Source organism: Rana temporaria, chromosome 7 (assembly GCF_905171775.1).
Source record: "Rana temporaria chromosome 7, aRanTem1.1, whole genome shotgun sequence".
Classification (NCBI taxonomy): Eukaryota; Metazoa; Chordata; class Amphibia; order Anura; family Ranidae; genus Rana; species Rana temporaria.
Window position 1 is genome coordinate 41,041,753 of NC_053495.1, and position 15,204 is coordinate 41,056,956.

General features: G+C 44.7%; 1 protein-coding gene across 3 annotated transcripts in view; it reads right to left on the reverse strand.

Annotated features, from left to right (window-relative positions):
* CACNA2D3 (calcium voltage-gated channel auxiliary subunit alpha2delta 3) overlaps window positions 1-15,204 on the reverse strand; it is a 1,177,822-nt gene that overhangs the window by 486,361 nt on the left and 676,257 nt on the right. For all 3 annotated transcript variants that reach the window (XM_040359261.1, XM_040359262.1, XM_040359264.1), the window contains one exon: window positions 13,614-13,692. In XM_040359261.1, coding sequence (XP_040215195.1) covers window positions 13,614-13,692 — 79 coding nt within the window. The remainder of the gene's footprint in view (window positions 1-13,613; window positions 13,693-15,204) is intronic.

A 15,204-nucleotide genomic window follows, 5' to 3' on the forward strand; every position in this document is an offset into this window, starting at 1 on the left:
ATATGTGGGCGGAACTCTGCTTTAATGTTCAGAAGTCTATTTAAAGCTACACTCCAGTCTTACCTTCAATTATAGTTGTACAGGCTCCTATTTTGTAGTGAAATTGGTTACTCTGACATACTGCACACTAATGGCCTTCATATTGAGGGCATTGGAAGCTGCAGCAAATCAGATAGAGCATCATTGAGGTCTTTTATCCTCAGCCTTTCTAAATCCAGCCTGCTCCTATTATTTATTGAGTTTCAATTCTTTCAATAATGGAGGCCCAGCACCTCACATGGGTGTTACCTAGACTTCATGCACATGTAGTCTGCCTAAGAATGCTCACTTCTCAAGACTGACATCCACCCATCAAGGCATTTTGATATTTGCATAACTCTACCCAAGAGCCATCCCACTGCTTTTATCAGGGCTGAGGGCTCTAGCGAGGAGTACCGAGGCAGGTACTGTGATGTTTTCAGGAAGCTATGTACAGCACCCTAACACTAATAAATGTAGAAAATGTGTGGCTGACAAAGTAGCAGTCATTGCTATAGCTAAAACAGACCTATACTGGGGGGGTGACCAACCCACAAGAAACAAAATAGTAGAAAGAATGGTGTTCAAGGGCAGCCCACCGGTATTTACATGAAACATCAAGAAACAAATGTATCATAAAAATTAGACATATGAAAATGTATTAAACAAATAAAAAAAAAACACAGATACATATAATCAACCATTCAATGTATCAAATAGAGGAATTACTGTCAAATGTAGTCAGTGACGTGTTTTACGGTTATTGCCGCTTCTTCAAGACATTATGCTCATGCATGACATACTGTACATCAAAAATGAAACATCTAATGTAAAAACAACAAATATGTACAAAGAAGTGGTCACATCATCCCAGGCTGCAGTGACGTATAAAAGGGGAGCAGCATCAGGAAGTGGGCCAGAACACACGGTCATATATAATATAAGCCAACCACTGTTATGTCAGATCGCAAAAAAATAGAGACTCCAAAAGATAATAAAAATGTATTGATCCATACATTGTTCCACCTCCATATTTTTGGAAGACCAGATATATGGAGTATAACATTGACTGCTGTAGGTAAATATAATCAGTTAAAGGTCCCAGGAATAAGGAAATATACAGTGGGGCAAAACAGTATTTAGTCAGCCACCAATTGTGCAAGTTCTCCCACTTAAAAAGATGAGAGAGGCCTGTAATTGTCATCATAGGTATACCTCAACTATGAGAGTCAAAATGTAAAAACAAATCCCGACAATCACATTGTCTGATTTGGAAATAATTTATTTGCAAATTATGGTGGAAAATAAGTATTTGGTCTCCTCTACAAACAAGCAAGATTTCTGGCTCTCACAGACCTGTATCTTCTTCTTTAAGAGGCACCTTTAAAGTCCTCCACTCATTACCTGTATTAATGGCACCTGTTTGAACTTGTTATCAGTATAAAAGACACCTGTCCACAACCTCAAACAGTCACACTCCAAACTCCACTATGGTGAAGACCAAAGAGCTGTCGAAAGTACACCAAAAACAAAATTGTAGACCCGTACCAGGCTGGGAAGACTGAATCTGCAATAGGCAAGCTGCTTGGTGTGAAGAAATCAACTGTGGAAGCAATAATTAGAAAATGGAAGACATACAAGACCACTGATAATCTCCCTTGATCCGGGGCTCCACGCAAGATCTCACCCTGTGGGGTCAAAACGATCACAAGAACGGTGAGAAAAAATCCCAGAACCACACTGGGGGGGGGGACCTAGTGAATGACCTGCAGAGAGCTGGGACCAACTTAAGAAAGGTTACCATCAGTAACACACTACGCCACCAGGGACTCAGATCCTGCAGTGCCAGACGTGTCCCCCTGCTTAAGTCAGTACATGTCTGGGCCCGTCTGAGGTTTTCTAGAGAGCATTTGGATGATCCAGAAGAGGATTGGGAGAATGTCATATGGTCAGATGAAATCAAAGTAGAACTGTTTGGTAGAAACACAACTCGTTGTGTTTGGAGGAGAGAGAATGCTAAGTTGCAACCAAAGAACACCATACCTACTGTGAAGCATGGGGGTGGCAACTTCATGCTTTGGGGCTGTTTCTCTGCAAAGGGAACAGGACGACTGATCTGTGTACATGAAAGAATGAATGGGGCCATGTATCGTGAGATTTTTAGTGCAAACCTCCCCCCATCAGCAAGGGTATTGAAGATGAAATGCGGCTGGGTCTTTCAGCATGACAATGATCCCAAACACACCGCCCGGGCAGCGAAGGGGTGGCTTTGTAAGAAGCATTTCAAGGTCCTGGAGTGGCCTAGCCAGGCTCCAGATCTCAACCCCATAGAAAACCTTTGGAGGGAGTTTAAAGTCTGTGTTGTCCAGCGACAGCCCCAAAACATCACTGCTCTAGAGGAGATCTGCATGGAGGAAGGGCCAACACCAGAAACAGTGTATGACAACCTTGTGAAGACTTACAGAAAACATTTGACCTCTGTCATTGCCAACAAAGGATAGATAACAAAGTATTGAGATGAACTTTTGATATTGACCAAATACTTATTTTCCACCATAATTTGCAAATAAATGATTTCCAAATCAGACAATGTGATTGTCTGGATTTGTTTCCACATTTTGTTTCTCATAGATGAGGTATACCTATGATGATAATTACAGGCCTCTCTCATCACTTTAAGTGGGAGAACTTGCACAATTGGTGGCTGACTAAATACTTTTTTGCCCCACTGTATGTCCATCATATCAATCTCGAGGAGACCCATCTGTAAAGTACCAGAACCAACACCCCAATCCTGTATGCCACCATGGATCAGGGAGTTGGTTCTGTAACTATGACTTCACAGATTGGCTTTAGTAAATCAACCCCTTTGTGAATTTGCATGTTTGCTATCAATGTATGTAGTGGAGCATAGCTATAAAGATAACGGATTAATCAAATACCACACTAATGCAGTTCTACCAATTGTGGCCTTTCAACCTGTTTCTAAAGTCCAACTTCAAATGTTTTTAGAAGTGTCCCCCAGCCTGTTAAAAAAAAAAGCAGCCCTGGCTAGCAATACTTTAAGAGGGAGCTGTCCCCCGTAGTACCTCTTCTCCATCACAAGATGTCCTCAGTCTTCAAGGTTGAATGATACCCAGCTTTATTCAACCAGAGAGACTATGGACATATTGAGAGTGGCCCCATTTGGGCTTGTTCCCTGTGGAGACGTCACCACACCCTGAAATCACTGTGTATTGGTGCAGAGAGCAGAGCTGACGACATTGCGGCAGTGCCAATTTCTACATCACTGGGGACAAACCAGCTCAGAGGACAGACAAGGAGGAAGAGGATTGTGTGATACCAAGTGCTCAGCCTGAAAATAATGAAAAAAACAAACAAACAAACAAATAAAACATCAAAACAGCAGCATAATTAATTAGTTAATATGCGTATAAGGTTTCCGGGGGTGGTATGAATAGCGGAGGAGAAAAGGTGGACTTTTAATCAGGTTTAACATAAATAAAAGCTATTGAACCATAAGGGATAATATATTGAAGCTTACTAGTCTTACTAGATTTGGTGACTGCATTAGTCTTCTTTTATTTTTCAGACTAAGAACATTTTGGCAAATACAGAAAATAACTGTTGATCTTGCCAGGAATGCAGTGTCTGTCTCACTTCCTATAAATTAAACTGGAAGCATACATGTATCTTTCTTATGTAGCGCTACCCTCAGAGGAACCTATAGGCAGGTTCCTTCTTTGACTACGCCAGTGTGTGGGTGGGGGTCACTGGTGCACCTGAGGTACCTCTCTGTGAAGCGCAATCATCAATGCTCGGGACCAGATGGAGACTGCGGTCATGTGAAAAATCTAACATTACGGAGGTCCCCAACTTAAAGATGAGTTTCAAATGTGTGCAGTGATCAAGTGCAGAGTTCCTATGAAAAGTGACTTGTCCCATGTCACTACACACTGTACCTTGTAAGTTGCATTAGGAGGGATGTGCAGAGCCTAGGCCCACTCCACCAGGCCAGCGTACTTCTGTTAGCTCACTCTCAGTAACAGAATGGGGTCTTGTTGGGCACTTAGCATGGACCTCATGCATGCTCTCACTTAACTCTTTCCATACCTAATGCACAGGCCATAGATCTTCATATAGCAGGTTCCGATCCAGTTGCTATTGGATTTTGACCACTAGGGAGGGAGCCAGAACATTGACCCTCCTCACTTCTGGAGGAACTGTCACCCTTACTGGTGATCATGCCTAATGGCTCGTTGCTTGTAGCTTGTTCCTTCACTTGGTTACCCATAGCAATAGCATTGCTCTTCCTTGACTTGCTGAGTTAACCCTTTGTAGCAGTGTTACTTCATTCACTGTAGTGCTTTACAGACCCAGATTTTTTGGAATATGCCAGAACCAATACTCCTTTATATAACTACAGACCAGGCTCAAAACGGTTAACATAACTTTACTGGACATGACAGCATGAACAATGTCTTGTCCCTAATCCTAACTAGAATAATGTAGTGGTCCAGACATACCTCCACAATGCCATTATGGCATTATCTATGGCTTGGGTGTCCTCCACAATCCCTGGTTCCTTCAGCAGCGACATGAAGAGACTGCAACCCTTGAACCCAGCGGTACCTGCATTCCCATTTCCCCTCTTTGGATATTAGCTCTCCCCCTTTTTTTAGAACAAGTGGGCTGGCTAGGACCAAAAAAAACAGGAACTAAGCTAAAAACAATTAACCCTTTCCCAGCCTGGGCCAGCTGCTGGCTAACTAAGCTGTACACATTTTCAACCTGCCTACAAGCCGATATAATTTAACAGGTTCTTTCCCAAGATTAGTACAAAGATAGCCAGGCACACAGCAACAGTTTACTCACTCTGGCTCAACGAGCAGTCTAGTCTAATTTTCATTTATTTTATTGCTGAAAACTTGTAACTGGCCAGAGTGCTTTCACACTGGGGCGCTGCCCTGTCAGGACGTCAAAAAAGTCCTGCAAGCAGCTTCTTTAAGGCGCTTTAGGAGCGGTATATAAACCGCTTCTAAAGCGTCCCTTCCCATTGGAATTAATGGGAAGCGCTGCCAAAGCATACAAAGCGCCTCAGCAGCAGTACTTTGTGGCCACTTTTAACCCTTTATTCGGCCGCTAGCGGGGGTTAAAAGCGCCCCTCTATCGCCCGAAAAATGATGGTAAAGCATTGCTTGATTTAGCGGCGCTTTCCAGCATTTTTCGGGCGCTGGCAGCGTGAAAGGGCTTTTAAGTTCAAAACTAGTAAAGGTGACTCTCCACTAGGTAGTAGCAACAGTCTTTCAAGGGGTTGTAAACCCTTGTGTTTTTTCACTTTAATGCATTAAGGTGAAAAAACTTCTGGCATTTACAGGCCCCCCAGCCCCCCGTTTTACTTACCTGAGCCCCTTCATTCTCTCGGCGGAGACGCGCTCACCCTCTCAGCATGGGGTCCCGACTCTTGATTGGATAGATTGATAGCAGCGGAGCCATTGGCTCCCGCTGCTGTCAATCAAATCCAATGACGCGGGCGCCGGGGTGAATACACGCAGAAGCAGAACTCACGAGCGCGCCCACACGGGGGTCCACCAAGGAGATCGCTTTTTTGAGGTGGACACCTGATGCGGGGAGGAGCCACCAGCACCGCCGGGGGACCCCAGAAGAGGACGATCGGGGCCACTCTGTGCAAAAAAAAACTGAACAGTGTTTGTAAGTATGACATGTTTGTTTTGTTTTTTATAAAAAAAGAGGGTTTACAACCCCTTTCATTCCCAGCTGTAGACTAAAAGAGTGGTAGAGCCTAAGTAGGACTTGGAGGTAGACTTGAACAGTCTAATGCCGCATACACAGGACCATTTTTTCCGTCGGGATAAACTCCAACTGTTTTTCCGCTCAAGCTGTCTTGCATACACACGGACACACCAAATTTCCGACCGTCAAAAACGCGGTGATGTACAACACTAGGACGAGCCTACAAATGCTTCCGAGCATGCGTCAAATTGTTTCCGTGCATGCATGTTTTTTTTTGCTCCGTCCGAATTCCATACAGACGAACAGAATTTCTGATATACGGAAAAAGTCAGATGGGGCATACACACGGTCGGAATATCTGGTAAATTCCGTCTGACTTTTTCCAGCAGAAATTCTGACTGTGTGTATGCGGCATTCGTTTCCTGCAGCTGATGACCACAAGATATGTTTGGGCAGTTATTAGGAGCAGCTTGGAGGAGTCTGGGTTCTTGCAGCTGAAAATAACAAGATAGAATAAAACACTAGACACACTGGAACAGTTTTTAACATTTATAGCTGGGGACCATAGATAATCTGTAGCTCAGGAGATTTAGCTCTACTCATGGATCCCAGTAGCAGCAAGGCCATGGGCTTGATCCAGGGGAGGGAGTAATCCAGCAGCCAATCAAGTAGGCTAATTAGGCCCCCTAAAGCACAAGGTCCCCCTTCCGCCAGGGGAAGAACACATCCTGGGCTCCCAGCTTTTAACCTGCCTCCTACCCACCATCTGGGCACATTTTCCCAGGGATTGACTGGGGCAAGATAAGAGCCCTGCCTGGTAGGGTGACCACATGTCCCGGATTGCCCGGGACAGTCCCACATTTTGCAGGTCAGTCCCGGGCACCTTCATTCCGGGACAATACAGTGTCCCGGAATGAAACTGACACAGCCACTCTGCACAGTGCATTCTGCACCCTGATTGGGTAAAGCTTTGCCAAATCAAGGTGCAGTAAAATCTGGTTGTTAAGGAGTGGGGCCACGTCATCCTTAACAACCGATGAGTCATCAGTTGTCAATGGGCTTCCCCCGTTGACAGCTGAATCCTTGCTGTGATAAGGGTCTGGTATGGATTTTAGGGGGGGGGGCCCACGCCATTCTTTTTTAGCCGGGTACCAGCAATTGCAACCACAAGGGGGATTTCCCTGAATGGCAGTTTGGAAATGTGGTCACCCTACTGCCTGGGCCTTTGAATTTCCAAACCCTGAGCTCTGGGAAGTTCTTAGTAGGCTCAAGGGGAATCAATTAAATGCCCGGAACAGGATCAAAACAGCAAATCACAGCTTCTCTGGCTACAGAGCAAGCCACATGAAATGTACCCAGCATCCTTAGCCTAGGAGGTTGCTACACTTGTAATCTTCCAACCCCCAAGTAAAGTAATATGAGTAGCAGATGCAGACATGTTAGAAGTTCAGTCTGGGTGGCAACCAGGCCTGGACTGGGACAAAAAATAGGCCTGGGCATTTTAGACTGAGCAGCCCGGGGGGGGGGGGGCGGCACGCAGCGGGGGTTAATGATGGGATGCCCGCACAGAGAGAGAGACTGCTCCACATTTGTGGCACAGAGAGAGAAATCACTCCACATTGCTGGAACAGAGAGAAATCGTTCGACATTTCCCATTGTTGTACTGAAGTCAGTTGATAGATCGGAGTCTGTATAACCAGTCTGCACATTGATAGATTGAAATTTCTGCTGAACTGGCAGAATTTCAATCTATTTATGATGGCCTAAGACAAGTCCACCAGTCTCTGAGTTTAATAATATCCTCAAATCTTCTGAAAGGGGTTCTCAACTTAGGTTTAGAAATTCACTTTGAACTCCACCTTAATTCCAGAACTCTCATTATGTATTAGATGTGCAAAGAATAAGGTAAGAGAACATCTAATACCTATAAAGAGTAATGAAAATAAGGTGGAGTACAAAGTGAAATATCTGGAGGGACTGGCTGAGGTTAAAACAGGCAGGGAGGAAATTAGGTATCACCTCCTTACTGTCTGTCAAATGCCTCTGAAAAGTGACATGAGAATTGATAACTTTTCAGTGGAGTATCTGTGAGTGCAAGCCTTTTGGCTCACACTGGTGCTCAACATTTTTTTGGGGGGAAGCAATCAAACTGAACAAAAACATCAAATGCAGCCACTGTGCCCCATTATATGCAGCCACTGTGCCCTATCAAATGCAGCCACTGTGCCCCATCAAATGCAGCCACTGTGCCCCATCAAATGCAGCCACTGTGCCCATCAAATGCAGCCACTTTTTCCCATCAAATGCAGCCGTTGTGCCCCATCAAATGCAGCCACTGTGCCCCATCAAATGCAGCCACTGTGCTACATCAAATGCAGCCATTGTGTCCCATCAAATGCAGCCACTGTGTCACATCAAATGCAGCCACTTTGTCCCATCAAATGCAGCCACTTTGTCCCATCAAATGCAGCCGTTGTGCCCCATCAAATGCAGCCACTGTGCCCCATTATATGCAGCCACTGTGCCCCATCAAATGCAGCCACTGTGCCCCATCAAATGCCCATCAAATGCAGCCACTTTTTCCTATCAAATGCAGCCGTTGTGCCCCATCAAATGCAGCCACTGTGCCCCATCAAATGCAGCTACTGTGCTATATCAAATCCAGCCATTGTGTCCCATCAAATGCAGCCACTGTGTCACATCAAATGCAGCCACTTTGTCCCCTCAAATGCAGCCACTTTGTCCCATCAAATGCAGCCGTTGTGCCCCATCAAATGCAGCCACTGTGCCCCATCAAATGCAGCCACTGGGCTACATCAAATGCAGCCATTGTGTCACATCAAATGCAGTCACTGTGCCCCATCAAATGCAGCCCCTGTGCCCCATCAAATGCAGCCACTGTGCCCCATCAAATGCAGCCACTGTGTCACATCAAATGCAGCCACTGTGCCCCATCAAATGCAGCCACTTTGTCCCATCAAATGCAGCCACTGTGCCCCATCAAATGCAGCCACTGTGCCCCATCAAATGCAGCCACTGTGTCACATCAAATGCAGCCACTGTGCCCCATCAAATGCAGTCACTTTGTCCCATCAAATGCAGCCACTGTGACACACTCTCCACTCACTCGCTGTCTGACCGACACTTACCCCATCTTAGTGGCCGGTCAGGCATAAATCTATCCATTTTACATATGGGGGTGGCATAATGGAGGGGGCAGTGCCCGTGTGCCCTTAATGGACAGGCCGCCACTGTGGCGGTTTTCCATAGCCCCAGTCCCTCAGACTTCTAATTAGAAATTGTGCGTTTTTGCTGCATTTTTTGGAATTGCACCACAGATGCGGCATGCAGGACTTTTTGTGCACTTTCAGGACATGCAGCAAAAATGTACAACCTAATAGAAGTCTATGGGACTGGAGGGTAACATAACATGCCAGAACACCAGCACTGCAGCTAAACTGCAGCTTGCCAGTGTGAACCCACATCATAACATCTAGAAGGGCAAGAAACTGTCACAGGCTGCTGTAATATAACACTTAATATGCAGAGAGGGGGGGAGAGAGAGCAGGAAGGGAGGGAGGAGAAGCTTGTTGTCACTTACTTGGATGGGACATAATGGACAGTCCCAGGAGGGGCTCACTCGTTTTTTTTTTTCTAAGGATGTGGATGCCGAGCTGACTGCTTTGTTTTAACTTTCCCGCCCACAAATCTTCTTTACAGACAACACAGGTCTGCCAGGAGTGTGGGCGGGGAAAGAAAGAGCAGCTCCACCCAGCCTCTGATAGAGCTTTGTGTGGAGGATGGAGGCGCTGGGCTTATCTAACTCAAACTTGTATGCCTTGTATGCCCTATGGCCAGTCCGGGCCTGGTGGCAACCATGGCTTCCTCTATAGATACACTAGAGTAAATGAGTATAGCTACACAGGAACAGGAAGTGTGGTGTTTGCAGGATTACCAATTAAAAATAAAGGGAAACAAAGCCTGAAAACTAAAAATAATGCATCCACCATATCTAAGAACTGGAATGCTGCAACGTTACATTGTACATTTTCTTGGGGTTTAGATACACTTTCATTTATATTACCTATTTCCAACTCATCAGAATCATAGGAACTGCAAACATGTGCACATAGTTGTGACCTTAGTATTGCAATGTGTGTATATAATATAGACTAATAAAAAATATGGCATTTTATGCAAAGAATGGAAAAAATGCCATTTAAGTCCTTTTTATGAATAATTCTATTTCTTTTTGGGATTGTTTAAAATAGATAGGACAGACGTTGACTCACTAGGACTGTCTGTCTGTACAGCTGGTGAAAATAGATTTTAATACAAACAGATGAGGGCAAATCTGCTTCTGATTACTTTAGACGTGGCATACGCTTTGTGTGAGGTACCCGTGTTCAATTAACGACCTGATTAAAATCACCTAATCCTGTCATTTAACTTTCAAAAGTATACTTGCTTACAGAACGACAGGAAAATGGAATGTCAATTTCACAAGCGCCTCTGCTGGGATTGCTTGCTCTTGATTGTTCTAATGTATTTAAAATGGGCTGCTGCCATGCGTCATTAAACCCCCTCTCCCACAAGATATGTCCTACTTCTGCATCAAATCTAATGGCAAATGTGCAAGGGGAGGGATTATCGTATTCACATTACAAAACCGAGCGATAGAATTATAGGCAAGGTGGATGGAGGCTCCCCTGTGATCCATGACCAGGACAAGGACGGAGCTGTCCAATGGCCAGCCAAGCGGAAATTTTGTACACTGCTGCGTGTTGCGAGGTGCTCTGGGGGAAGAAACCGTTCTCAAGAAAAATTGATTTTCGGGTCGCTGACCTCTTTGACTGCTGAGTGTTTGGCCAGCCCACTGGTGAATTGTGGCCTGAGCTTTTGGACAGAGTTAGAGATTAGATGTACTTTAATTTGCCTTCGATACGCTGCATGCCTCTAGTTCTCTATAGACAACATGACCGAGAACAAACAGCTGACTGATGGGAGGTGGAGAGGACTGCAGTAGGCAGTGTACGGTATAACAATGAGGACAGGAGGCATCTGCAGAGCCTCAACAGAGCTAAAATGACTTTACATTTCAAGATATGCTGTTTGTTTGTGTAAACCCTGAACATGTATCCATAGGCACAGCGTATAGTAGATTTCATAGAAATTGGGCAGGGATATTTATAGTTAAGGGATTTAGCTGATGACCTTTATTTGTGGGGCATCACTGTTGTTGCTCCAAGAAAATAGGAGCATTGGGATTGCCTGATCTCTGCACACTACATGAATGTGCATGCTTCCTTCACAGAGGTGTAACTAGAATCTTCAGGGCCCAGCTGCAAGAAGCTATGAAGGGCCCACCTGACCCCATCTCGGGGGCCCTTTCCATTGGTCCCAGGGCCCTTCCCTTCAAGCCCAGGGGCCTTTCCTACTGATCCCTGGGCTCTTTATTATGGTCCCACAGCGGGACCCTTTCAGATGTTCAGCAGTGGGCCCCCTTCTTGCTGTCTTGGGGCCCCTCCACAGTGGCGGAATGCCAGGGCCTGGTTGACCTTTGCGACCTTGGTAGTTTTGTCACTGACTTAACTATTACTAGGGGGATGTTTTGGAGGATGTAAGGGGGCACTCTGGAAGATGTTAGGGGGAACTCTGGAGGTACTTTAATAGTACTTCTGGAGTTCCCCCTCACATCCTCTAGAGTGCTCCTTTAATGCCTCCAGAGTGTCCCTTAATGCCTCCAGGGTGCCCCCTTACATCATCCAGAGTGCCCCCTTACATCATCCACAGACCAGTAAAGTGCACTACAAGGTCCAGCCCAACAGACAGCAGTCTATGGTTTTAGCATGGTGAGGACAAAGGTTCGTTCCAACACACAAGAATCCTGCAGCTTGCCAAGTGAAGATCCTGGAAGATCCATCAAAGAAATGGCAGCAGGAGAATGATTATTAGAATGATAAAGTAATTTATTCCATAAAAACAAATACAGTGGAACCTCGGATTACGAGCATAATCCATTCCAGGGGAATGCTCGTAATCCAAAGTACTCGCATATCAAAGCGAGTTTCACCATTGAAATCAATTGGAACGAAAATAATTTGTTCCGCATTGACTTCAATGGCATGCAATACCACATGTGGCCAGAGGTGGGGGGCACCGGAGAGACTCGGAGACAGCCGGAAAGGCCCGAGGACAGCTCGGCTGCCCTCGGCAAACCTCGGAAAGGCTTGGGAACTAAGTATTTCCGGGTCTTTCCAAGCATTTCTGAACTGATTAGCACCTCTCGGCTCTGTCGCCCCCACCTCAGGCTAAACATGGTACTGCACGCCGCTTTGGCCTGAATCCTGCTTATTTTGCGAGACAACACTCGCAAACCAAGTTATGAACTTTCAAAATACAGTGCTCGTATTGCGAAACGATCATTTACCACGTTACTCGCAATCAGAGGTTCCACTGTAGTAGACTTACATGTTAAAATCTTGGCAATCAGCAGAGATGGAAAATGAAAAACACCACAGGTTTGTCTGAAGAGTGATGGATGAAGAAACCACAAGGCTGTCAATGTATGAGCCTGTCCTATCCCTCTAGCCGGCATCAGGGAGATAAGATTATGACAGCTGTCAGAAAGCCTGCCAATCCTTGGCATTTTGCACAAAAGCAGTCTACCACGTGCACACCTTTCATGTCTGTGAGAAGTGGGGGGCGGTGCTGGGGGGCGGTGACATGTTTCAGAGGTTCACTCTTTTTTTGTCAAAAAACTCTTTACTGAGAATTTCCCCCTCCCATTTCTTTGTTGTTTACATCATCCACAGCGCCCCCTAACATCCTCCAGAGTGCCCATTACACCCTCCTCTGGGCTGCCCGGGGTGGGGAAGGGCTCTGCATTTTTCTCAAGGCTTTTTGGTGTTCTGCCCTCTACCCTGTGCTGCATATAAATAGGGGGAAGGCTAGGCTCAAAGAGTTTTGGGAAGGTGGGCTGCATATGAAAAAGGAGAGAGGTCCGCCTATGAAGATGTAACCAACAGCAACCCGCAAGCTCCCAGCACAAGAATCCCCCTCTCAAAGACTCCACCAGTTATGGACTGCTACTTGGGACTTGTTAGTTAGAGGACAGCTATGTCCTTTTTGGAGTGTATTATTACAGTATGTTATGTAAAATTGTTAACCGTTCAAAAGCCTGGTCTGAGGTTATTTATAAAGGGGTTCTTGTTGGTAAATGGTGTACCTAGAAGAAAACGGCCTGTAAAGCACTTACAGGGTTGAAGTGTAAGGAAAAGAAGGCCACCACAAAGGGACATCTCTAAGCAAAGGAGTGGAAAGAATGTAGTTGTTACAGGTAGCCATGACCTGGTGGAAATGAAAAGCGACCAGACAGTGAGGAGCAGTAACAGGCATGGGTGACAGGTCCTCCAGCAACGAGGGGTCGGGGCTCTGACTCCCTTTTCTAGAAGTCAGTTTCTAAAAAGCAACTGGGATGGAACCCACAGTACGGAGACCCCATAGACCTAGCTGTATGGTGTGAGAGAGCTGAAGGATTTAACTTATGTGCACACATGAGGTCCATGATTAGTGCATGGGAGGATCCCATTCAGGGCAAGTAGGTCCTGCCCACAAACCGCTACCTTTAAACTTTAATTTGTGAATACCAGCAATTTTGACATTTTGACAAGTGGAACAAATATTTTCCTATCAAAGTATAGGGCCAGTCTGACGCCATTTGCTGTTTGAGAACATAGGAACCCCCAATTTAATTTTCACATTCCAAATTCTGACCATGTAATTAGACACTTCTTTTGAATGTTATATATTTATCTATATATAAAAATCATATGACTGACCCTTGTTGGCACATGCCATCCATTTTAGGTTATCTGCAAAGGCAACTTCTCTTCCAATCAAGTATGTGAATATTCGAACCTAGAAAAGAAGAGAAATTTATGTTAGAATAAATGGACATTTGCTTTTATTGTTTTTTTTTTTTAATTTAACATTTTGTAAAATATAACTAAAATGTTAAAAATATATATATGCAAATAAAGAAAGCATTGCCTTTTTTTTTAGACCTACAGTAAATTCTACCAAAATGTTTCTGTTGGGGAAGGGTTATGAAATCTCTGAAGTTATTATTTTTTATGTTCCCATTGGAAAGATTTCCTTTCCCTTGTTTTCCAACAGATGGGTGTTATGGGAATGGTAATGAAGAGAAATCTTCCATTGGGAACACATAGAGCCAAAAAAGCTTAATGAGTAAGTAGCTAGCAAGCATAATATTCTATATAGGGTGTTAGTGCCACTAAGGTCAAAAGGAAATAGATTCTCCATTTAGGATGAAAAAAGGTCACCTTCATCAGTACTCTTGCAAATCTGATTCCTTTTTAACCATATTCTGTACTGATGTCCCCCAATTTAGAGTGGTGTGTTTGCTATCTATTTACTTTATGCGTGTATTTTATGCACTAGATGTCCAAGCTTGGTCTCATCATTAGGAGCAGAGACCTACATACAGTCGCTTACCTGCTATAAATCTGCACCCACATTTTTCCTCATCTGTGTAGCACCCTCCTAGGTAGGTGCTAGGACAGTTTTTCAAGTGTTAGAATGTGTTTTTGATAGGTATATTTAGTTGACACACTGTAATTGTGTGTAGGTAAAAACAAGTTTGTCTCACTGTACTCATTGAGCTGTGTTTGTTTAGTAAGGTCTGATCTATGTGACCTGCTGCTGCCAGTCTGCTGGATAGCTTCCTCTGTATCCAGGTAACTTGAGAAGTTTCTGGATGATAGGTGTGGAGCTATGCAGATGGCAGCATGAATATTGATACAGCCTCAGTCTATCCCAGAGAGGCCAGCTCTGAAGGCATGCCTGGAAGACTATTTATTCTGAGAGCACATAGAGCACATAGAGCTCTGGGTTTTGTCCCAGAGTGGAGGAGTCCAGCCTGAGGGGGGAACGCTGACCTTTCAGGTAAAAGCTGCCATGAGGAGGCCTCAGGTGGGAGACCTGAGGGATGATTGCTGAGAGGTGCTTGGTAGAAGCTGCCTGAGGGGAGCTTGCTGCCATAGAGCGGTCTGGTATCACTGGAAGGCATTGCTTGAAAGATTATGGTAAAATTATAAATTACTTGGTTTTTTTTTCCTTGTTTAAGTTGTGTATAATGCATATTGATGTATTTACATATAAGATGAAATTACCCATTTAGTAAACCTTCCTTAAAACTCTGTTTATCCAGACAGCCACCTTTTATTATCAACATTGATAGCTTCTGGACATTTCCATTAAGTTGCGGACAGAGTGAAGAAGGGTTGGAACCCCTGTCGATGTTTTATTGATACCTGTGTCTCCATTTGGGAGATGTCTCCCTACTTCCTGTCTATTTAAAGGATGTAAGACAGAAAACGAAGTGAAGGAAAATCTCCCTACTTTCTATCT